This window comes from Macrobrachium nipponense, chromosome 21 (assembly GCF_015104395.2).
Source record: "Macrobrachium nipponense isolate FS-2020 chromosome 21, ASM1510439v2, whole genome shotgun sequence".
Taxonomy (NCBI): Eukaryota; Metazoa; Arthropoda; class Malacostraca; order Decapoda; family Palaemonidae; genus Macrobrachium; species Macrobrachium nipponense.
This window is the reverse complement of record NC_087212.1, coordinates 22,620,136-22,646,352: the sequence shown is the minus strand read 5'-3', so window position 1 is coordinate 22,646,352 and position 26,217 is coordinate 22,620,136. Positions and strand designations below refer to the sequence as shown.

At 40.3% G+C, this 26,217-nt stretch overlaps 1 protein-coding gene across 2 annotated transcripts in view; it reads right to left on the bottom strand.

Annotated features, from left to right (window-relative positions):
* Window positions 1-3,448: 3,448 nt before the first annotated feature.
* The window catches only part of LOC135197837 (tyrosine-protein phosphatase non-receptor type 23-like), a gene marked incomplete in the record, with an annotated part of 242,063 nt that continues 219,294 nt past the window's right edge, over window positions 3,449-26,217 (bottom strand). For both annotated transcript variants that reach the window (XM_064224997.1, XM_064224998.1), the window contains 3 exon segments: window positions 3,449-6,420; window positions 6,669-6,794; window positions 25,262-25,396. In XM_064224997.1, the coding sequence (XP_064081067.1) occupies window positions 5,951-6,420; window positions 6,669-6,794; window positions 25,262-25,396 (731 nt within the window).

The window sequence follows — 26,217 nt, the reverse complement described above, 5'->3', positions numbered from 1 at the left end:
AGGGGATCAGGCTAATAAGATATCTGGACGATTGGCTGGTGATAGCAAAGTCCAGGGAGAAATTACTCAGGGACAGGGCGGCCCTCCTGCAGCTTTGTCACAGCCTAGGTATTGTGGTGAATCAGCAGAAGTCACAGCTGGATCCAAGTCAACGTTTGGAATATCTGGGAATGGTGATAGACACAACACAAGCCAAAGTATTCCCGACAGACCAAAGAGTAGAGAAATGCAAACAAGTGGTGAATGCCTTTCTGGGAAAGCAGACACAGCCAGCAAGACAGTGGCAGGTGGTGCTGGGAATCCTAACCTCCCTGGAGAAGCTAGTACCACAAGGAAGGCTACACCTTCGGTCCCTACAATGGAGGATGAAGGAGTTTTGGTTCACCAACAGTAGATCACCCGTACGAGCAAATTCCCTTGTCGGCAGAAGTGAGGAAAGACTTGCTGTGGTGGGTGGACGACGACAATCTGACAGTGGGTGTCCCCCTTCAACAATCCTCCCCAGACCTCTTGCTGTTCTCGGATGCGTCACTAGAAGGCTGGGGAGCCCATATGGAGGAGTTGATGGTGTCAGCAAAATGGAGTTGCAAGGACAGAGAACTCCATATAAACGTGCTGGAGTTGAAAGCAGCTTTCCTGGCTCTACAAGAATTCAGGGAGAGAGTAAAGGGACACTCAGTGGTATTGATGTCAGACAACACCACAGTAGTAGCTTATATAAACAAGCAAGGAGGCCTAGTTTCTCGGCAGTTACATGTGATGACAGTTCAACTTCACCAGTGGGCTATAGAGAACCTGGTAGACATCAAGGCCAGGTATATTCCGGGAAAAAGAAACATAGTGGCCGACAAGTTGAGCCGCAGGGATCAGATTCTGGGAACGGAGTGGTCCCTACACCAACAGGTAGTGGACAGGATGCTCATGTTGTGGGAAGGACCGATCATAGACCTATTCGCAACCAGGTACAACAAAAAGTTGGAAGTGTATTGTTCAGTAGTCCCGGACGCAGAGGCAGTAGCAGAAGATGCGCTACAACACCCCTGGGACAATCTGGACGTGTACGCATTTCCTCCATTTTGTCTAATCCGTCAGGTTCTGAACAGGGTAATGCGGTCTCAGAACCTCAAGATGACCCTGGTAGCCCCGTTATGGCCGAAAGCAGAGTGGTTTCCAGACCTACTGGAACTCCTAGTAGATGTGCCAAGAGAGTTACCTCCATGGAGCAACCTTCTGTGTCAGCCTCACGTGGAGAGGTACCACCAGTCGGTGAAGTCCCTATCGCTTCACGGGTGGAGACTGTCAAGTATCTCCTCCGAGAGCGAGGGTTTTCGCAGAAAGCAGCAACTCAGATGGCAGGTAATATCAGAAAATCATCTGCGACAGTATACCAAGGGAAAGTGGTCAGCATACTGTGATTGGTGTCGTAGAGGGAACGTGTCTCCACTCGTACCACTATTCAGCAGTTAGCAGACTTTCTGATATATCTCAGAACAGAAAAACATATGTTTGTATCTGCAGTGAAGGGGTACAGGGCTGCTCTAGCCTCAGTCTTACGAATGAAAGGAGTGGACATATCGTCTTCATGGGAGTTGGCCATGCTGATGAGGAGCTTTGAACAGTCATGCCCACCAAAGGAGCTAAAAGCCCCAGATTGGGATCTGACCAAGGTACTGAGTAGTCTGACAAAACCCCCCTACGAACCACTAAGGCAGTCCACGGATAGGAGCCTGACCCTGAAGACAGTCTTCTTATTGGCCCTGGCTTCAACCAAAAAGGGTGGGGGAGCTACATGGCCTCTCATATCTCATAAAGCACTCGAGAGGTTGGAGATCAATGGTGTGTGAGTTTGTCCCAGAATTCGTGGCAAAGACCCAAAATCCAACAATAGTAGATGGCAGATTCGACTCCTTTACCATACCTTCCTTGGCAGACTTTGTAGACAACGACAAAGCTGAAATGCTCCTGTGCCCCGTGGTTCAGGGCCACTAAAGGGAGTACTAAATAAGAGAACAATGGCACCACTCAGGCCGGGGTGGCCAGAGGTTGTTCGTAAGTACAGGACGGAACAAGAAGGAAGTGTCCAAGAATACAATATCATTCTGGCTAAGGGAGACGATCAGAGATGCTTATACTGCAGAAGACAGAGGGTCAGATAGCCAGGTGGGAGCTAGAGCTCATGACATCAGGGGTGTGAGTGCTTCCCTGGCATTTAAGAAGAACATGTCTGTGGATAAAATTCTGAAAGCTGGCGTGTGGAAGCGCCAAACAACTTTCACCTCATTTTATTTGAAAGATGTTGCCCATAGATCCTTGGACACCTTTTCCTTGGGTCCAGTGGTGGCGGCCCAACAAGTGATATAGTTCATCCAGTGCCCCTGGCGGGTCAGTTTGCGTCTAGTCTAAGATGAAGGTATGAAAGTAGAATGAATGGGATGACTGGTCTTTTTTCCTTACTACTTTCTTCCTACTCCTTTAACTACGGGCAATATGAAGGAGAGTACCGTCATGTGCTGGAACGGACTAGATGCAGGTGAGATGGTCAGCCATACTGTGAAGCTATCTTAGCTGATGATATACTTTTCAGTAGCAACACACCCCTCTGGATAATAAGGAAAGGAGGGGTGAAGGTGGATCCAGTCGCAAGGGACAAGAGTAAACAGTAGAATGGTATCTACACCCAGTGGGAGGAAACCAATAGATCCGCTTATATCTTTGGTCCTAGGTTCATTGTCCATTCTCTTAGAATTTCCCTATATATTCGGAAATGGATAAGGTGGCAAACTCCCAGTCAGTTGTAGAGACTTACCTCCCTCCAATAGTAAGTCTATCCTAATGTTAAGACCGAAGGTTTGTTTCGTGTATGAACAAATACCATTTTTTACTGCCGTGGTTAGGAAAGCTTACAACTTATTACAACTTATTATAAGTGCTTGGTAAGTCACATGTAAAAATGTAAGTTTAAGGGAAAACTTATGCCTCGATTTGTAGGCAGTTCAGTGAGGGAAATATTTATCTAAAACCACAACTGCAACCGAGTTAGGATCTTACTCTGGTGGGGTCACGGAGTGTTTTGAATTTGTAATTAGCAGTTGCTGGTGAAATACGGGATGAGGACACCATAGAAGAACTAGGTAGAAAAAAGGTCAACAACTGCGTGAATATGTAAGCATGGGGTTGTGATGAAATAAACATATTACTTTTGAGATATAAACGGACTGACCAATTAATTACACCTCTCCATATAACCCTGAGCACAAGCAGATGAGGTAATAAAAATGAAATCTACTACTGACAGAGCAACATACCATACAAGTATTTGAAAACACACACTGCAAATAATTCTTCAGTGGCAAATGGATTTAACAAGGTTAGGGTCAAATGATATGTCACTAAAACAGTGGATGGTAATTGACAACAGCAACAATAATGGGGCAAGTAAAAAAAGATAGAAATAAGATAGTATATGTCTTTCCTTAGCTTACAAATATGGTCAAGTAAATATTCAGAAGCAAACATTATGTTCATATAAATAATCACAGTGCTTAATCACAACTACATATACACAAGCACATGGTATAATGATACCCAGAGCAAAGACCATTTTACTTGAGGTATATCAGCATACACACTGACATACCCAAGATTAATCCAGAGCTTACCATAGCAGCTTGTTAAATTTATATTCATCATTCAATAAAAAGTGGAAAATATTAATTTCAAATGAGACTGACTTGAATATGTAAGTAATTTATGAAAAATGTCACTTCAAAGAAATTACAACAATTTAACAATGTTTTCATAAATCCCAATTACAAAATGCAAAATCATAAAGCAGTGAACATGCAGAATGTAAAGTACTGCTAGCTAAGTTACACATTGTTTTTAGATGGCGGGAGATGTCCAAAGTATAATAGGGAACAAATGTCAAGCTTTGGAAACAGAAATTTGTAGGAATCTCCATCAGTTCCAATAAGCCCAGTTATAAAATTTTTAAAAAGCAGTAATTTAATCAAATAAATTTTAACCTTTATTAATAGTAATAAATCCTTTTGGCCAGCCCCAGGAGAGCTAAATAAATTAGCTCAGTGGTCAGGTTAAACAACAGAATAATAATGAAGACTATGAAGAACAATCATGTTCTCTCCTGAGGATAAAATATGACCCTTTTCTTAAAAAACTTTGGTGTATTGTTATAAATACATTTAAAATCCTTTAGTTTTATGAAGATTATAGTCCTCATAAAGCCTAAAGATTTTTAGTGTATTTTCAACAAAGTACAACAGTTTATATCCAAGAAGAGGGCCTTCTTTTATCCAAAATTAACTGAACCTTCAGATCTTTATCAGGTATCATGTAAGTACTGCATTGTAGGTATAATCTACAAAAAAAAATGCTCCTTATCCTATGTGAACCATAAATGCTATGCAATACTGTACCAGAATTCTTAAAATTTACCTAAATTCTTCAATATAGTGAACATTTTGCATGGTAACATATAAGAGAAATGTACAAAACAAGCTTGTCTGCAAAATAGGTCAAACTGAGGACTTATAAACAGCCAAATCAACACTGGCAGCTGTCTTACACTCCTAAATGCAAAAAATAATGGCTTTCACAAGATAAGGAGACCTAAATGTTTCCTCAAAATCAATTTGCAAATTGGTAGTGATTATAAACCTTAATGAAACTATATCAGCCACTATGTTTGGCAAGCCATTAATCTTCCATTGAGATTTACTGAATGAACCTACTGGGAAAACAGCAAAATCTTTTTACAATACTTTCCCTTGCTCCAAAGAGACTCATACCCAATCTGCTAGTACAACAAGCATTTCTAAGTCTTCTCAATTACCACCATTTCATTCATTCTTACTGTACAACATAAAACTTAGAATAATACCCATTTTCTTTTAAAGTGGCATACAATTCAAGTTAACACTCATTTCAGTTTGCCATAAGCAGCAATGCCATTTACTCATAATACCTGAACCTCAACTCCCCATAGAAAATAAGTAATACAAAACTGTTTTACAGTATGCTGATAGGTGGTTAGATACCAAAATATTTCAACTATATTCTAACTACTACAGAGCCTAATAATTCCAATACCAACTAATTGAGCACCAATGATTTTTATATTTTTCATATTTTTATCAATATTTTTCATAAAACTAATTTTCTAACCTGATCCCAAAGTAAAGGCAAAAGTTCTCTAAATAAGCAGTAACACTGACTTTATTATCACATCAGTATTTCCTTAAGGTGTATTCAAAAGTATCTTTACAGTAGATCAATTAATGACAAAATTCTGCATCACATTTTAAAACAATTTTACCTAGAAACCAAATGATATGCAAACTAATTGGTAAAAAGTAAAACTTCCCATTTCCTGCATATTAACATGAAATCTTCCTAATATATAATGGGATATACAAGTCAAGAGCAAAAGATTCTCTTTTTTCTCAACAAAAAAGTTTTAAGGCCTGAGCAGGAAATGCAAAAGTGCCCTTTATATAACAGCTACCAAAATATAGTTGAGGACTAGCAAAATATGGCTAAGGTAAAAACTTAAACTGTGCTAACACACACACACACACTTTTGAATGATAAAGTGTGTTTTCAAGAAATGAATCTCTGAAATATTGAAAATATCAAGAAATTCTTTATTTAATTTGTGGGTTTATTAATTCCTGATTGTTGTATTTCTATTAACAAGTGCTTCCCTGTTTGGATCGGTCCTCTCCAATTACATAGTACTGACCACTACTTGAAAACACAAGGAAACCCAAAAATACACCTGCAGAAATTGTTTTGGAAGCTTTCAAAGACATTCTCTTCAAACAATGTTAAGCTAGTACCAATGGTATACTATCCCAGCAAAGGCAAGGCATGATAAAATAATCTGGGATGTCTGGCAGATATGTAATATGGATGGAAAGCTAAGAAAAAATTATGACTTCTTGTGTGACCAAAGTGGATCAAGACCACTGAATGGATCATTAGGATCTTCAGAGTGCTTTAGAGACCCACCAGAAACATTCTCAAAGCTTTCTTTTGTAATTTTCATAAACTTTGCAGGCACTGGTGGATCAATCTTGAACTGTTGTGGATCTAAACTAGCTGCTAAACTTGGAGAGATTGAAGAGAGGCTTGGATCTAGAAGCCCAATGGGTTTACTTGTCAAGCCATTTGATTCTGATTCCAAGGCACTACCAATGTCGTTAGCATCAACACTTGATGCATCACAGCCTGAATCAGCTAACCCTGGAGAGTTAGCAGATGCCAGAGACTCTTTACTTGCCTCTCTCTGTCCATCCTTCAATGCCTGATCAAACCCTGTAGAACCATTACTCACTAGAGATGCTGATGAATTGCGACGAGAATGTTCTTCATCACTTCCAGACTTTCCACTTTCTTGATCTGTCAAATGAAGAATAAGAAACCAATAAATTTACATTCATATGCAGCTCTATGTATTACAACAAATAAGCTCCATCACAACCTATACATTTTACCATCAAGTTCTTTTCTGCTCATGTTCAAAGAGATATAAAATTTATAAACTTAAAAGTAAAATCATTACCCAAAATCATCTGCACTGAAAAGTATCTAATTACCAAAATTAATGACTAGCATAGAACAAAGCAATACACTACAATGTACAGTACCTAATCCAAGTTTGCTTTTTAGACGGGAAAAATCATATGCAGAAAGCAGGTCAGCTGAGGGATGACGAACATGAGTTTTTTCCCGTGGACCTTCTTCAAATGTGGCCTTGTTAGTTAGGATTCCACCTTTGAATGAAAAAACACCATGTTGCAAAACAAACAAAGCAAAGCCTTAAAAAATGGAACTGTAACTCTGATACATTAGCAGAAGTCATACTGCATATACACAACAAAAGACATTTACATATATTGGAAAGTGGTACATCTTCCTATTAACACTACATGTTGAATAATTTCTTAAAAGAGCCAATAACATTCAGAAACTATTTACCAGAGATTTACACAAAATAAAGATTAAGTTTAAGAAGAGATGCTCCAGGGAATTTTTTCAACTTGTTAGCAAAGAAGGCAAATCCAAGTCCTACACATTAGATGTGCATTTCATAATTATGTCAATTTGCATACGAAAGATCTTGCCTACATGAGAAGAAATAAGATTCTAAGCTACATATTTATGACTGCAGATTTAAAAAAATAGAGTTCTAAGATCATTTTGTAAATGTTAGGGAGTGTAATGCACTGCATTAACCTTTGGATCAATTATGATGCTTTGGCAAGTCATAAATCCAACCCAAGTCTCTCTTCACTTAGGATTACATGTATAATTTTCACCAGTTTTCAACTAATTTTTCTAACCTTTATGTTTTTTATTTCCTTTTTTCTAGTGTATGTATTTTGCTTTTAAAATAAGTCCAGAATAATAATCACAGCACAAATGGTAACTTCACAGGCAGCTAACAAAAAAATATTTCAGGTTCAGTTTTCCTTTTACCTCACATACAAAACATTCAACCATAATACAGTCAACCCACCATATTCGCGGACTCTGGATTCACAGACTCATGTATTTGCGGATTCCTCTATGGGCCCTATTCACAGGAAATTCCCCTATTTTTGGTATTTTTCTATAAGAAATATCCACAAATTACTGTATTTTCTTATCAATTTCATCATAAAATGCAGTTTTGTGATAAAAGTATTAAAAAACCAGGTATAAACATTTTTAGTGGGTTTTTCTTGAGTTTAAACTAACAAAATACAGGCGGTCCCCAGTTATCGGCGGACTCGGTTATCGGTAATCCGGTTTTATGGCACTTCTCTAGCACAATAAAATTGGCAATTTATGGCACCACAACGGGCCGAGTTCCGGTTACTGGGACCATAAGAGTGCTTATGGTGCGACATTATGGCACCATAAATTACAATTTCAGTTAATGGCTGTTTTCGCTTATCAGCAACCCCAGGAACAGAACCCCCACCAATAACCGGGGACTGTCTGTAGGCAGTTTCAAGTGTTTCATGGGGGTTCCAAGTATTTGCGGGGGGGGGGGGGGGGGGGGGGGGGGGGTCTGGTAGGCCCACTGATTATGGGGGACCACTGTACAGTATACTTTGGTTCATACAAATCCCATCAATCATAATTAGCATTAAGTAGCAGTGTTAAATTCCCCAGACACAAAGTTTCTTGAGTCTTGAAAGGATAATAGGTTGATAATCAACTACTGACAGTATGCATAATGAGTACATTTGACTCACTGGTAGGTAACAGCCAGCCTCATTGTTTAGCATCTTGATGATGATGATAACAGCCACCAGAGCTCCCTACCTTGTCAATTTTAAGAACTTAATAACACCTCTTTCAATTTAATTTAATTTCATTTCATTTCATTTCTGTATTTGCTCCTCCTTGACAATTTGTTTGGATTGCATTCAGCCTTTTCTTCTCCATATTTTTCCCTGTTTTGTATTTTTTCTCTTGGTTCTTTTCCAGCAATGCTCTATTTTGCATTATTCTGTTTATTACCCGTCTTTGACCTTTGGTTGGAGGTTATTTTTTTCACGTGTGTGTGTGGGTTAGGTATTGATTAGACTAGTGATGGTTTGTTTGGTGTAATCATGCATACTGGTATTTATTTTCTTTATGTAGTTTTTGTCGGAAATGGACGACACTTAGGCTGCCCGCACATGGGACACTTTTAGTATGAAGTGGTTGGCCACTTAGTAGCCAACTGATACTTATACCAGCAGACGAGATACTATTTCTGTCCGTGACAGATGAATTTCTCAAGTGTAAACATGGATACTGTTGACGTTGCATGTGTTTGCATTTTGCTACTAAAGAGAAAGAAACAGCTAAAGATGTATAAAAGAAAGTATAGTAGTGCCTCAGGATACGAAATTAATCCGTTCCAAAGCGGCCTTCGTAACCTGATTCTTTCGTATCTCGAACTACGTTTTACATGTAAACTGCCTAATTCGTTCCAACCCTACAAAAACATGACAGTAATTTTATAATAAAGCTAAATTGACCAATAAACAATGAAATCCAACAATTTGGACCATTCAATACCTAACCTAACCTTTATTGTAGTACGTACCTGTAAATAAAGTGTATTAGTGAACAGGGTACAAGAAATACTGTACATACATATGTAGTAAAATGTGGAACCTTACCTTTCGAGTGAGGCGATGTCCGAAAGTCGCAACTGAGGAGGACGACAAATGGCAGAAAACATGAACATTTAACTTTACGAAACACATTAAAAAATGGCAGAAAACATTAACACTAAACTTTACGAAACACATTAACAAATGGCACAAAACATTATCACTTAACTTTTAAAAAAAAACTTAAAATTAAACTTCTTTTTTTTTGCCTTTTTCTGATTTTTACATTTTTTTTTACTTTTTTATATTGTACGTTTTTTACCAAATTTCAATTTCTTCACCACTTTCAATTTTCTGTTTTTTCGTATCACTTGGACCTTCCTGTTTGCTTGCTACTAAAGGCCTCTTTAAAAAATAACTATCCAAGGAAGATTGCTTCTGCCTGCTTTTCAAAATGTTCCTGAAACGACTCAGGCAAACGTCATCAAACTGCGCAAGCATACGACCTGTGTAAGCCTTTCCGAGGTGTCTCTTTTCTACAAATGATTGCACTTTATGAAAAGCAGCTAGAGCATCCTTAATTTCTGCTATTGTCATAGGGTCCTCCTCCTCCTCGCCGCTGCTAGAGAACTCTTCTTGAATGACATTATGTTGTGTGGCCTCCAACTCCTTCAGGTCATACGTTGTAAGCTCCTCTTGGTGCTCCTCGAGAAGGTCATTGATGTCATCCTCGTCGACGACCAGCCCCATGGACTTGCCGAGTGCAACTATCTCGTCAAGATCTGGTTGCGAAACAGTTTCAGGATCGTCAACTGTTTCTGAATCTGCATCACCTTCGCCCACATTGAATCCCTCAAAGTCTCGGGCGGATACGGCATCAGGCCAGAGTTTCCTTCATGGAATTTATCAAACCACCACCGAGAAGCCTTGAAGTCTGGGGTTGCCGTCGATGTCCCTTCTCCTCCGTCGTCTTCAGCCTGGGCAATCAGATACCGAAAAAAGGATTTTGACGTAGGAAAAATCTATTTCTGGGTGATTGGTTCGTGTCGCCCAGCGAAATAATCCTTTAGTTCATTATTTCTTAGGTAAATGAGCTAACAAATACCAGAGAATAAACAAAATAAAGAAGAGGTCAGTATAACTGACTCGCTCACCCAAAATAAAAGAAGGGTGTCGGTATGGTAACTAGGGCGAGTGAGACCACTACCACGAACTTCTTGCCATTTAGAAATTTCCCACAACAAACTCCCTCAAAGAGAGAGCCGACCCACAGAGCGGGGCGGCAACTACTACTACTGCAACCCACGCCAAGCTGACTGCCGCGCCTCTAGTGGCCATCCTGAAGTTAGCAATCGATCTTGGGCGAAGGGTTGGGAAGATGTGGGATTTCGCTGGGCGACACGAACCAATCGCCCAGAAATAGATTTTTCCCACGTCAAAATCCTTTTTCTGGGCTCAGTTCGTGTCGCTGCGCGAAATAATACCAGAGAATTAGCACAAGATTGAAAAGTACAGAGGGTCTCAATAAAACTAAAAACTTAACTAAAATATTATAATTGAAACAAAACTGGAATATTCATACAGAATCTTCAGACAATTTTCTGAGTAAGGGATAACAAAATAAATGTAACTTACAGCTATAAATATTTACAAAAGAATTTAAACAAGTTACAAGTATGAATATGTAAATTAACATGTGTGTGGGAAAATACATAAACAACACACTTAATGAGTTCATAAATACAAAGCCATAAGGCAACAAACCATTGATAAATGGGAGTGTGGAACCCTAGCATAAAAATAAGGGGACCACACTCATAATGATAATATATACAAACATTTGTGGGTGACCCTAGCATAAAAATAAGGGGCACACCACCAAGCAATCATGAGAGCAGCTAAGACTTGAGACGAAGTGTAGAGCAATATGGTAGGCTAGACAAATGTTAGGTAAGGTAGGTAGAAAGGAGATCTGGATCTTCAATTATACTACTGGGCAGAGTCAGGGGAAACTATGTTACCCGCTGCCACTGCTGAAAATTTCAGAGATTCCAAAGACTTCAAGTAGTGACGCTTAAATACTGTCGGCAATTTCCATCCAGTATATTTTTTCAAATCATCAAAGTTCATATGCTGAAAATAATTAATTGAGGTGGCCACTGCCCTGATATCGTGTGCCTTAGGGAAAGATTCAGGGTTAGCTTGTTTAATAAAGTATAGGATCTGTTGCCTTATACCTTTAATTGATAAGGTACCACCTTTTTCTCTCCTAAAGAGGGGACCCGAAGAGGAGGAGGATGTCCTAGACAGAAAGGCTCGTAAGGTCATCACCGGACAAAGAGAAAGGTCTTGGGGAAGGGGAATGACTTTCCATGGTTCCCACCTCAACAAAGGATCCTCATTTTTTGCTAAAAAGCTGCGATCCGGAGATAGCAGAACTTCTCCTGAGGGGAGAAATTCTACATGACCCGAATCTCTGGATAGCGCCGACAGTTCTGAAATTCTAGCTCCTGAAGCCAAGCTTAATAAAAATAATGTTTTTCTTAAGAGCATTATGAATGAACATGTCGTATTATCTGTATCTGAAGCCAGTTTTAGAACATCATTCAGAAACCATGACACTGAAGTAGGCCTTACGGAAGGTCTAAGTCTAGCACAAGCCTTGGGAATAGACGAAAAGTAGGAGTCTGTTAAGTCTATATTAAAACCCAACTGAAAGATTTTCTTCAAGGCTGACTTGTTTGTCGTAATAGTGCTAGCTGCGAACCCTTTTTCAAATAAGGATCTGAAAAAGGATATAGCTGAGTTGACTGTCATGATTTTAATGTCCGATTCTCTCAGGAAAGATGCCAACTTTTTAACTGCAGCATCATACTGCCTCAAAGTTGAATCCCTTTTATCTGATTCTAAGATGAGGATATTTTGTGGATCTATATTTGCATCCCTCTTGGCTGCAAACTTCATGAAGTCCATAAAGTTAGGGCTTTGAGAATTCCTGAGGAAGCGAACACAGTCTTCATTTGTACCGACTGGGAGAGTCTGGGATTGGGAATCCGAAGGGGACGAAGACCCAATTCTAGCAGCAGGGGGTACCAATTGCTCTTCGGCCAGTCCGGTGCTACTAGAGCTACCTGACCATTGAAAGTCCTGAGTTTGCTCAGAACTTTCAGGAGAAGATTCACCGGAGGAAAGATGTAAATCTTTTTCCAGTTGTTCCAGTCTATGGATAGAGCGTCTGTGGCATAGGCCAGAGGGTCCAGGTTGGGAGCCACATAACAAGGAAGTTTGTGGTTCGCTTGAGAGGCAAACCGATCTACTTGTAGACCTGGTACCCTCCAGTGTATCCATTGAAACGAACGTTGTCCAGCGACCATTCCGACTTCAGTGGGACTGACCGGGATAGAGCGTCTGCTATAACATTCCTCACTCCGGCCAGATGGGTGGAGGAGAGGTGCCAACTGAACTTGTCCGCCAGGGAAAAGATGGCTACCATGACATGATTCAGGTGTCTTGACTTGGAGCCTCCCCTGTTTATGCAGTGAACTACTACTGCGCTGTCCAGAACTAACTTTACATGAGAGTTCTTTGGTGGAAGGAGCCTCTTCAGAGTTAGGAACACTGCCATTGCTTCCAATACATTTATGTGGAGCTGGCGGAATTGGGGTGACCAAGTTCCTTGAACTTTCTTGAACTGAGAATATCCTCCCCAGCCGCTTAATGAAGCGTCTGTGTGGATAGTGATTCCCGGAGGAGGGAATTGAAGAGGCACTGACATGGACAGATTCTTCATCTTTGTCCAAGGACGCAGACAATTACGGAGAATTTGCGGTATTGCTGACAACTTGTCTCTGGATCTGACATTTGCTCTTGAGCGCCAGATCCTGGTTAAGTCTTTCAGTTTGGCTTTCATCAAGATGTTTGTCACTGAGGCAAACTGAAGGGAACCTAGGATTCTTTCCTGGTTTCTCCTTGAAGCATATTTGTACCTTAGAAATTGCTTCACTGACTTCGCTATTTCCTTCCTTTTGGCTACTGGAATTGACAGAGTGTGAGAGGATAAATTCCATTGAATGCCCAGCCATTGAAAACGGGACTCCAGAGTGAGTCTTGACTTTGTCCTGTTTATCTGGAACCCCAGATATTCCAGGAACTGAATGACTTTCTTTGTGGCTTTGCGGCATTCCTCGACTGTTGGTGCCCAAATCAACCAGTCGTCGAGGTACGCTACTACCATTATCCCTTGAGACCTTAGTTGTTGAACCACTACTTCCGCTAACTTCGTGAATACCCTGGGGGCTACGTTCAGACCGAAGGGAACTACCTTGAACGAGAACGCTTGGTCTCCCAGCTTGAAGCCTAGGTAAGGGCGAAAGTGTCTTGCAATAGGGATATGATAGTATGCGTCTGTAAGATCGATAGAGGTGGTGACGGCCCCACAGGGAAGTAAGGTTCGCACCTGCGAGATAGTCAGCATTTTGAACTTGTCGCAGCGAATGGCTAAGTTTAACTGGGACAAGTCTAAGATTACCCTTCTTTTTAATGAGCCTTTCTTTGGCACGCTGAATAAGCGACCTTGAAACTTTAACCGCTTGACTCTCGCTATTGCTCCTTTCTGAAGGAGTTCCTCCGCATACTCTGTCAATTCCTTCGATGGAAGTTGAAGGAATGGTCTGGGTGGAGGGGGACCTCCGATCCAACTCCAACCCAGGCCTTTCGACACAATACTTTGTGCCCACTTGCTGAATCCCCACCGATGTCGGAAGAGAAACAGTCTCCCTCCTACCTTGGAGATCTCACTGCTGTTGAGCATAGTGACCTCCGTGGCCTCCACGGAAGTGCTTTCCCCTGTTGAGCAACCTTCCTGATCCTCTCTGGCAAAAGGCTCCTCTAGCTCTACTTCCCCTGGCGAACCGGTCGAAGTGTTGAAAGGCCTGGCCTTCGAACACCTGGTTAAATGCCGGGGAGACAGCATAGGACGTGGAAGGTTGAGATTGTGGGGAAATCAGGTAGATAGGCTGAGCCTGAGTTTTTGAAGTGGAAGGCGTCTGTCTGCTGAACAACTGGCACCGCAGACACAGCCTGACTGAAGTGCTGAGGCTTCTTTTGGTAAGGCTGAAACCTTTTGGCCTTCTTTAGTTTCTTGCCTGTTGACGAAGGGTCTTGACGTCTTTTGGCGGAGAGGCCCCAACGGTCTTTGAGGTTCTGATTGAGCCTCGTGGCCTCGTTCTGAACCTCTTTTACCATGGCTTCTGGGAAGAGGTCTGCCCCCCAAATGTTGGAGGAGAGCAACTTATTCGGCATGATGCTTCCTGAAGGACATGCTTCCGGCAGTTGACCCTAGCAACCACAAACTCGTACAAGTCCGATTGGACTGTACAAGTCTGTGATTTGGTCAAAAGCTTGAATAGCGGCTCCGAAGCATATGATAGGGCCGCTACTTCAGTCATTGCCATGGTGTTAAGAGACCTAGCCAGCCTAGTTCTAGCCTCAAACTCGGACTGAATGAGGCTATCGGGGAGTCTCAGAAGCTTCTCGCCGAACTGGTCCATCGCACAGTCCAGCTTAAGCTTGCCTACCGAAAAGGTGTTCGGTAGGTCTTCCCACAAATCCCCAAGCGAAGGAAGTAAGGGTGATGTGGGGTCCGCCTCCCTCAACTGTGGCAAGGGCTCTCCCTTTAAGCCAGCCGGGATGGTAACGCTGGCGATCTTGGTCAGGAAAGGAAGAGGAGTCTCTTCCTCCATCGTAAAGATTGTGAAAGGACTCTTGAATGCCTGGATTCTGGTGTTGGAACAGTCCATTTCATCCAAACACCGGAGCCATTCCCTCTGAGCCTGGTCCCTGGAGTACAGCACTGTCTCCTTAGGAACCTTATCCTCCCTATTCATAGCAGCCTCAGTCAGCCTGGCGTAGCCAATGAACGGAGGTTGAAGATTCTCTGGGTAAAACTCGAAGTCTTCGATTCTTCGAGTACCACACTCCGGGATAGAAATGAATCCGTCCTGGAAAGGAGCGTAGGAAGCTACTCTCCAGGGATTGTTCATGGAGAATGGAGGGAGAGAATCATGAGGAGGAAGCTGGAGTAGGCCTGCGCCAGGTGCCGGAGAGGTAGCTTGAGGAGCCTGGTTGAAGCCAGAAATGAGATTTTCCTCTGTGGCAATCCTGTCTGACAACTGAGAGAACATCTGCTCCACCTCAGGGACCCTACTAAGTCTCCCATCTGTTGCATCATCCCGGCGGAGAAAGCGTTGGGATCAAAGCTAGGAACTGATGTCGAAGTAGACGGGTAACTCACCAGAGGTACCGTAGGGGAAGGAGGGACCACTGACTCCGCCGGAGTACGGGATCTCTCCTTGGAGGACTTACTCTTCGAGGCTCTAGAGCCCGAAGCAGATGTCTTCTCCTTCTCTGCTCCGGGATTAGAAGCCGAAGACTTATGAGAGGAAGACGCCGAAGAAGTCTTTTTAGACGACGACGTCTTAGTCAAAGATTTCTGCGCTCTGTGACCCTTCACTTTGGGAACCACAGAAGCGCCGGGCGTACCATACGAGAGCTCCGCTCCCGTAAAGCCCTGGAAGGAAGCAGCAGAAGTAGCAGAAGAAGATCCAGTGGCGCCCAAGGAAACCCCTTGAGCGTCCAACGTACCTACCTCGACCAACAAATCATCTACACCTACCATAGGCTCTACATTCAAATCCAAAGTGGCGACCTCCGCCGAAATATCCTGGCCTGGTTCCTTCATACATTGGGCGACCTGCCGTTGGATCGCCGTCATCGTCGAGGCTGCCTCTGTCGGGTCGACGTACCCCGTCGACTTGCCGCCGGGAAACAGCAGGACAGCCATCCTCTTCTCTAGGATGTAGGGCTGTCCCTTGGCGGCGTTCTTCCCGAAGCCGCCGACCCAAGCTCTCAAGGTTGCAAGAGCAGTCTCTCTGACCACGGCAGCCTGGAAGAGAGGGTGTCTATTAGATTTTAGGCTAAAGTTGAGATTCAACCTTAGAATAAAATAGGCATAAGTCTAGACAATATCAGCATATATTCCATAATATTAGAGAAAACTTAAGCTTAAAATATATATTTCAGAATTCATATCTTATGACTATGCTGATGGAAATTACTTACCCCGTCCAAAAGCTGACTCACGAGATTGTAGCAGATCGTACACGTCTCGTGGAACCAGACCTGCAAACTTCCGTGAGTAGTTGAACACGGAGCATGAGACCTGCAGACCTCATGTCCGCAGGGGTCCTGGAGCACAGCGTTGCACCCCGGATGCTCACAGTTGGTAGTCTGTAAGTGGAAGGATACATGAGTATCGATATAACACTCACAGGGCTACTCTAGTACTCCGTTGCATGCCGGAGAATGATAAATTTTCGGGCATAACCCCTCCCCTATCACCTTAAAAGGCATAAAATTGAAGACTCCGGCATAGGCCGGAAAATGAAAAACGCCGAGGTCAGGGGAGGAACCCAGCTTAAGGTAACTTATAAATAACTTATAGTTAACTTAAGCATAAAACAGTTAAACTACATCTGGAGAACGACTCCGAATCACGGCGCTGTCCGACTCCGCCGGCGAAATGCCTAGGGCACTCACTGGAGAGAAGGAACAGTGGAAAGCAAAAAGTGACCAACTGAAAACGCATATACTCCGCCGGCAGGCGGGGCTACCGTACCTCCCCCCCGTAATCGATGGGGCTCCAAGAAAGAGAACAGAGATCCGTCGTCACGGGGGAGGAAGCGAGGAGGGGCGAAAACAGTTCCCGAGCATACAGCGGAGCGCCGGAGCAACAAAGGCGGGGGGAGGCCAACCCCCCACTCTGTCACAGCGAAGCACCACCGAAACCAGGGAGAGCAAGGTCACTCCCAGCCAAGCGTCTGTCCAGACTCCCCTACTCCCTCCGCGTAGGGAGAGAGGGAGTCAGGCCCGGATGGAGCGAGCAATGGAAAACCTCCGTCCCCACCCCCCTACTCGAAATCGGGGAGAGCAGGGGGGGAGGGGGTGGGGGGGAAGGCGACTGGGACGGGCGTCTGGCTGTACCGCGATCACAAGGTGACCAAGGTACGATAACACAACACAACCGACTATATTGGTAGCCTAAGATAATGCAACCAAACTGATCAGAAAGATGCAACAAACGTGATGCAACAAAACTGACAATAAGGATGCAACAAACTGTAAAAGAGGACCATGGGACCACTGATACCTAGGCTAAGCGAACAGACCAGACGCCCTAGGCTAACCAAAACACAATATACAAAAAACAAAAGTAGGGGAAAATAAAATTACAGTAAGAGAAAAAATATCCAGGAGTGTACGACTAACCCGAAAGAAAGTCTACCACTCAAAGCTAGCCTGGGCCGATACGAAGAGCGATGGCTACGGTCTGGACAAGAAAAAACTGAATGCCTACGTAAGGTAGAGAGACATGCATGCATGACCTAAAACCAAGGTAGGCTAAATCCCCTAACAATATAATAATAAAAGGGACTAGAGACGCACGTTAAAAATAAGGGAAAGGTTCCAGGTATGGGAGACCAAGAACCAAACCGCCATGAGGCAGAACAATGCCGCCATGCTCCAGACCGGGAACCTGTATTTATACCTAAAAAACGGCAAATACAGGCTCATGGAAGGAACGAAACTAAATTGAAACCTTGCGGAATACTTAACTTAGCCGCTGCAATAGCTGAACGTTCCATGGTAGCGATAATTCACGCAAACACAGCACAAAATCAAGAGCAAAAAGAAACACGTGGGTCTCTTGGACTGCTAACGTAAAGGATGGCCACCAGAGGCGCGGCAGTCAGCTTGGCGTGGGTTGCAGTAGTAGTAGTTGCCGCCCCGCTCTGTGGGTCGGCTCTCTCTTTGAGGGAGTTTGTTGTGGGAAATTTCTAAATGGCAAGAAGTTCGTGGTAGTGGTCTCACTCGCCCTAGTTACCATACCGACACCCTTCTTTTATTTTGGGTGAGCGAGTCAGTTATACTGACCTCTTCTTTATTTTGTTTATTCTCTGGTATTTGTTAGCTCATTTACCTAAGAAATAATGAACTAATGGATTATTTCGCGCAGCGACACGAACTGAGCCCAGAGATAGCGCTGGCCTTGTGGCACATTGCCGTCTCGATTATCATATTGCCAGCGATTTCTTTATCTTTAATCCATACAAGAAGCAGCCTCTCCATCTCATCATGCATGTGGCTCATCTTGTTGGACAAAATAGTCATGCCCTTGGAAGGTGTAACTGCTTTGATGGCTTCCTTCTGCTTAAGGATGGTGCCTATTGTCGATGGATTTCGGCCGTATTCCTTAGTGATCACATTCAACTGCATGCCAGCTTCATACTTTTTAATTATCTCCATCTTTGTCTCCATAGAAAGCATCCTCTTCTTTCCGTGAACTTCAGCAACATTCTTGGGACCCATGGCTAATAACGTAAGTTAATTAAGTTCACACACAAAACAATAAAGTAACTTACCACGAACAAAGCAAAATCACTAACACGAATTTACGTTAACAAACGAAATCTATGTGAACGAACGAATTCCACGTGCGTACGATAACGTTGATGCGACGAAGTGGTCGAAGGATGCCTTTACGTAGAGGGATGATGGGACAGATGCTGACCAATAGGAGAGCAGGATCTTATGTGAATAGCATCAGGAACCAATGGGAGAGCGGGAGGTTGGTGGCAAGTCTACTCAGTTGGCGGCGCGCAAGTTTTAAAATTGTTCTCGGCAGTCCGGGCAAATCTCGGACTTTACCCTTTCACAACCTAAATTATTTTCATACACAGAAGCAAAAAATCTTCGTCTCTGCTTTCGTAACCTGGATTTTTCATAAGTAGGGACTTTCATATGTAGAGGTACCACTGTATTGGGTACACACATTAACTAGCCAAAGACTGCTTTGGGGAAAGTTTCACATATTATTTGAAGACCTATCTTATCCTGAAAAATTTGACACTTACTTCAGGATGAATGAAGAAACATTCAGTTATCTGATAACAATAATTGGACCTATAATATCTCATCAGGACACAAACATGAGAAAATGTGTGCCGAAAGACTTGCAGTAACTTTAATGTAACCAAAACCCCAAAGACATATTGTGTAGTATATTTTCTTATTAACCCTTAAACGCCGACTGGACGTATTTTACGTCGACATTTTTTGTCTCTCGGGTGCCGACTGGACGTATTTTACGTCGACATACAAAAGTTTTTTTAAAAATTCGCGGAAAAATATTTTAGGGCCAACCGGCCGAAAACTCTTGAATCACGCGCCTTGGGGGATGCTGGGAGTTCACGGATCAAGGTGTTGTTTTGTTTACAATCGTTACGCAGGCGCGCAAGCGCGAATTTCTTTCTTGCCGCACTAAAAAGTATCTGTGACACATCTCGGAAATTATTTCGTCACTTTGACATAATTTTTGTACCATTTTAAATTAGCCGTTACAGAGTATTATATATGAAAATGTGCGCATTTTTATGTAGAATACAACAAAAAAATACTCATGATTGTAGCTTTTATCAGTTTTAAGATATTTTCATATAAATAACGATAAGTGCCAAAATTTCAACCTTCGGTCAACTTTGACTCTACCGAAATGATTGAAAAACGCAATTGTAAGCTAAAACTCTTATATTTTAGTAATATTCAATCATTTAACTTAATTTTGCAACTAATTGGAAGTCTCTAGCACAATATTTTGATTTATGGTGAATTTATGAAAAAACTTTTTCCTTACGTCCACGCGGTCACTCTTCCGAAAATAATCATACATGCGATTGTGGTAATGTTTGCACCATTTTAAATTAGCCGTTACATAAAGTTTTATATATGAAAATGTGCGCAATTTCATGCACAATACAACTAAAAAACAACCCATGGTTGTAGCTTTTATCAATTTTGAAATATTTTCATATAAAAAACTGATAAGTGACAAATTTTCAACCTTCGGTCAATTTTGACTCTACCGAAATGGTCGAAAACGCAATTGTAAGCTAAAACGCCTATATTCTAGTAATATTCAAGCATTTACCTTCATTTTGCAACAAATTGGAAGTCTCTAGCACAATATTTCGATTTATGGTGAATTTATGAAAAAAATAACATTTTCTTTACGTCCGCGCGGTAACTCTTCCGAAAAAATCATACGTGCGATTGTGGTAATGTTTGCACCATTTTAAATTAGCCGTTACATAACGTTTTATACATGAAAATGTGCGCAATTTCATGTATAATACAACAATAAATAGTTGAAGGTTGTAGCTATTCTCATTTTCGAAATATTTGCATATAAATCACGATAAATAGAAAAAAAAACCACGTTCGGTCAAATTTGACTCTACCGAAATGGTCGAAAAACGCAATTGTAAGTTAAAACTCTTACAGTCTAGTAATATTCAGTCATTTATCTTCATCGTGAAACAAATTCGAAGTCTCTAGCACAATATTTAAATTTATGGTGAATTTTTAAAAAAAAACTTTCCTTCCCTCCGCGCGCGGATTCTCCGCCACAAATCTCCGAAATGCGTAAGTCCCATTCTCGGAATATTTGCTCCGTTTCATATTAGGCATTTCATAGAGTTTTATATATGAAAATGTGCGCAATTTCATGTAGAATAAAACGAAAAATATAGAAAGTTGTAGCTTTTCTTATTTCCGAAATAATTGCATATAAAAAAAATATATATAAAAAATTCGACATTCGGTCAACTTTAGCTCGTCAGATATGGTCGAAAACTGCATTTGTAAGCTAATATTCTTACAGTATAGTAATATTCAATCATTTGTCTTCATTCTGAAACATATTGGAAGTCTCTAGGACAATATTTAGATTTATGGTGAATTTTTGAAAAAAATATGTGTTTACGTAAGCGCGTTACGAATTCATGCATTATTTTGTGATAATATTTTCTCTGTGTTGCTTTTATCGTTTTACAATGTGTTATATATCAAAATGATCGCAATTTAGTGCACATTACAACGAAAAAAAAGTAACTTGTTACCTTCAACCGTTTTGCGCACAGCGCGATTTGAATACAATTATATATGAAATTTCGTTTTTGCGCTATCATATATCGCATTATTTATATATGATAATGATAATTTTTTTCATTTCTGATGGTTGCATACTAAACTTCAAGCAATGACAAAAAAAGGAGCCAAAAATGAACTCTTAATCTTGAAAACTAAGCGCGCTGTGATTTTTTGAAAAAAATATTTTTTCTGCTTACGCGCTCACTCTCAAACCCCTCCGGCATACGGGAGTCATTTTTTTATTTACCGCTCCGGCGTTTAAGGGTTAATACAAAATTCAGCATTCCTCTGGAAGTTACTTAAACATTACATAGAATCATGATAAATTTAAATATGACTCATTTCAAACAAGAGTGTAAGAATACTACAAATAATTATATCTAGTCTAAATTCAATACACATCATAATGGGACAGAAAAAAATATTTTGTACTGATTTTGCAGAACAGGTATATGCAACAAAAATAACTTAAATTCTCTTTTTCAGACTAACTAAATAAAAACACCTGAATCCATAATTTTTTGCAAATCAATAATTGAATATGCAAAACTAATAATGAAAGTTCAAACAGGTCTGTCTTCTCTGAGTGGACAGATGTTTCTGACACTGGAGATGATATACATACATGGCTATTTGATGCAGTTGGTGTACACCCGTGGTTTAGTTTGGGATAATTTTGGTTATGAACATGTCCTTGGGTATGTAAAAAGTCTTGGCTTGAGAAATTACTTTCACAAAGCTGGTGTTGCATAGGTATTTGACTATGATGAGTTAAATGACCTTGTATGTGGCAAGAAATGTATGGTGGAGCTGTCTGCACGGGGAAAGCATTAGTGGAAGGCATAGTACCATGATATTCATTAGCCAGACTCTGTGTCAACTTCTGCTGTACTCTTCTCATTTGAATTTCTATTTGTACCTCAAACTTTTGCCCATCACTAGATTTCTTAAATTTTGGAAGCAGTGACGTTAGAATTACATAAAAATAATTGATCGCTAGTCTAGCAACACTCTCCCTCCTGTCACATTACTTGACATATTTGACAGCTCTAGACTTTGAGCTTCTATAGAGTCAAAAAGAAATGAAGATGAAGGAAAGAATTCTTTGCACAAATCATTTTATTATTACAGTTATTAATATTATTATTATTATTTGGAAATATTAATAAACATATAGTAGATATAGTAGATGTACCATAAAAATTATCTCTTTAGATAAAAGAGAGAGAGAGAGAGAGAGAGAGAGAGAGAGAGAGAGAGAGAGAGAGAGAGAGAGAGAGAAGAGTTGGTTTTACTTAAAAGTGAAATGCAAAGGTTATTTCTTTAAAATATTATGACGAATTTGGTAATTAGTTATATTATTATTATTATATTATTATAATTATTATTAAAATTATTATTTAAAATATTAATAAACCTAGTACATACTACATGTACCAATAAATTCTCTCATCTCAGTAAGAGAGGAGAGAGAGAGAGAAGAGCCTAGAGAGAGAGATAGGAGAGAGGAGAGAGAGAGAGAGAGAGAGAGAGAGAGAGAATTATTATTTTTATTATTTGATGTTATTTAATTTATACATAAAAGCTTGAAAACTTATAAATTACATAAATTGAACAAACACCTTTGCAGGGTTTCTCCAGGATTCAAAAATGTTGTGTTTGCGTGTCTGTGAAATACTCGCATGTGATAATTAGTTAGGTTCCAATGAAAAGTTTGCACTATTGTGAATTCGCACAACTTGAATTGCATAAGATTGAAGTATTGCTGTAGTAGTAACAATCAGGTCTCCATAAGTCTATAATCCAAAGGATTTAACAGAGATCTTTCATTTATACTTTATATAACATTTTAGCAGACAAAATCCACTACTCATCACTATCCGGTTACTTCATCACCAGAATTTTGTTCCAAGAGTATTTATATATGTAATCTCATTATATAAATGAGACTACTAAAATAAGCAGTTATAAGCATTTTAGAGGGGCTCTTTGGTGTCTGAACTATTAAAATATGCAGATAGAAGCATTTTTAGAATGGGTTTCATTAGTATTCACAGGTGGGTGTGGTACACATCCCTCACAAATATTGGGTATGACTGCTTAGGCACAAGAGATTCTCTACCTAGTTACAGAACATTTTTGTATAAAAGTATGGTTATGTTTGTCTACAGAGCCACTGTAACACTGAAAACACCAGTTTTCTCATTCATATGCTGGGCACAAAATTCATGACAGAATTTGATGCTAAGGGGTATTGTGATAAAACAATTAGTCAAAAATGCACCAAAGTTTCTTCTGCACAATCAAGTTTTCTGTCCAGTGGTGGCCTCAGCCACAGCCCATAAAACTGTCAGCCACAGCCCATGAAACTCAGCCATGGTCCATTGGTGGCATATTTTTGTACCTATAGCACTCCCAGAAGTACAATTATGGCTTAAATAAAATAAAAACTACCAAGGCTAGAAATTGCAGCCTTCTAGCCTCAGCAGTTTTTAAGATCTTACAGTGGACAGACAGACAAAGCTGATACTATATAGTTTTCTTTTACAGAAAGCTAAAATCAAATGCCAATATAGCTGGCTCATACCTATCCACAAACAAATTCACCATCACTCCTGAGAGGTGAGGTTTGTTGAAGTATCACTTCCTCTTTCATAGGTACAAAATGTACTGGCTCCCACTCTTGCAGTAAATCATCTTCCCTTATCACATATACATCATTACAATATGTTCCATAAGTCTAAATTCATAATGCTGTACAATTAGTAGTGATGGCACACACAATATGCCAGAAGACATAAACTTTGTCCACGGATCTTAACCATTCAAGGGGCCTATTTCATGGTAACCATACTTTTTTTCACCCACAATAGGATGTACCATTAACTACATTCATCAAGGATGGACTTTCTGAATGGTTTACAAAACTGTGATGTTTTTCTCTTGAACCAGTACAGTGAAAGAAGCTGAAATCCTATTCTCTCTCCATGGATCTACAATGTCTTTGTTACCTCCCTCCAGAAGGGTAAAAATTGGCTTGAACGACAAATGGTTAAGTTTAGAGTTGTCTTTGTTAACACTGTTTGGCGATGGTCCTCTTTCAATCTGCAGAAAAGTGAAAATTGTTTACACACTGTTTTGTCTCAAAATACCCAGACTGCTTCACACCAAAAAGATCTACTAACATCAGTGTAATTTCTCCTATCCAGTGTTAACCTGGCTCACTGGAGCAGTAATACGTACTACTCTTGCAAACCAGAAAAGTAAGACACACTATGGTCTCTCTTGCCTTTCATTTTTTCTGGACTCTGCCAAGTCCATTAAGTAAAGAAATTCACTAAGTTCTGAAAAATTTGGCACACCAAACAAAAGCTGCAAATAAGAAAGGGTACAAAATCTGAGGAAGGAAAATTAACATTTAACCTACTACCTTTACGCATTTTAACTAATACTACAAGAGAATGGTGCACCCAATCAACCAAAGAATTTCCTTTGGTAATAGAGATCTCACACAGATGCCATTACCACTTTACAAATTTCATCAAATATCTGGCAATCATTCACTCTCTACCAATCAAACATTAAGGGAGGAAGTTTATTTTATAGACACACAGATTTAGTTTGTTCCACAGCATCAAACTACTATCCAACCCTTTCTCTAATTCCTGACATTTTTATCTCTTCCTTCAATTAAACAGCATGGCTTTGAAAAGACAAATGCTACTGAGGGCCTCCTTTAAATAAATAACCATTTAATTATCAACTCAAGTATAGAGAGTTAGAAGAATCTTTCATTATTATACCCTGGACGCTTACAAAAGTGTTGAGTCAAATCTGTATACGTATGTATCCTCAAAGGTAACAACTAGCACTTAATGTCACATGGTTCAAATATAAATATGTATACAGATAAGTTTTGTATACCAAAGTTAATTTTCTGCTTAAAACAAAACACATAGAGCATGATGATCCTAACTACTCTATCTTTTCAACCTAACTTCTACTTCTAATTGGATCTATAAGACAAACTAAGTGAAAATGACAATATCTTATTCAAAATATATATTCTAAAAACAAAAGTTAACTACGTATGTACGTACGCTTCATGAGAACATCTTGAGCAAAGTAAAGAGCTGCAGAGAAGACAAAATGAAGGTGATCTTTATCCTGGATGCCACCTCGTCTTTGCTTGTTAAGATCTAAAAGCAAGGTTGTCAAGTCGATCAAAGTACCACCTGAAATTTTTTATACATAAAACACAAAAATCAATTTGGGTGATAAATCATTTTCTTATATATTCAATAATAATATTTAATGAAAAAGATTGTAAGTTCAAGATAACAGCATTTATGCAACAATCACTGATTACTAATGTGAGCAAGTGTTATTGCTGACACATCAAAAGTGGCTATCGATATATCATTCTAACAATGATGTAATTAAAAACTGCCATAGCAAAGTAAGATTACTAAAAGTATGGAAGAGGAAATACGTAATATAAAACAGTATACAGGCGGTCCCCGGGTTACGACGGTTCCGGCTTATGACGTTCCGAGGTTACGACGTTTTTTCTTAAATATTCAATGGAAAAATCCGTCCTGGGTTACGACGCTTGTTCCGAGGTTACGACGCTGACGCTTCCGACGCTCCGAGTTAACGACGCTTTTAAAAAACGCATACTATGATAAAAATCCTTTATAGTTTAGCACAGTATATTAATAAAAATAAGTTTCTGGTTAGATTACAACAAAAATTTTGAGATTATGATGATTTTCGACACTTTTTATGTTGTATTTTTCTATGTTTTTTAGTGACGCCTCATATGCGGAACTAGTTTCCAAGCGAATGAATACATACTAGTTTACATATAACAGTCCAAAAGCGCAAATAATGAAAAAATCATTGCTTGTTTCCAGTAATAATAACAAAACGAAGTTTCTGGTTAGATTACAACGCAAATTCCAAGTATCCAAAGAGAGACATTATCCAGTAATTTGATCAGAGAGAGAGAGAGAGAGACGAGAGAGAGAGAGAGAGGAGAGAGAGAGCGAGAGAG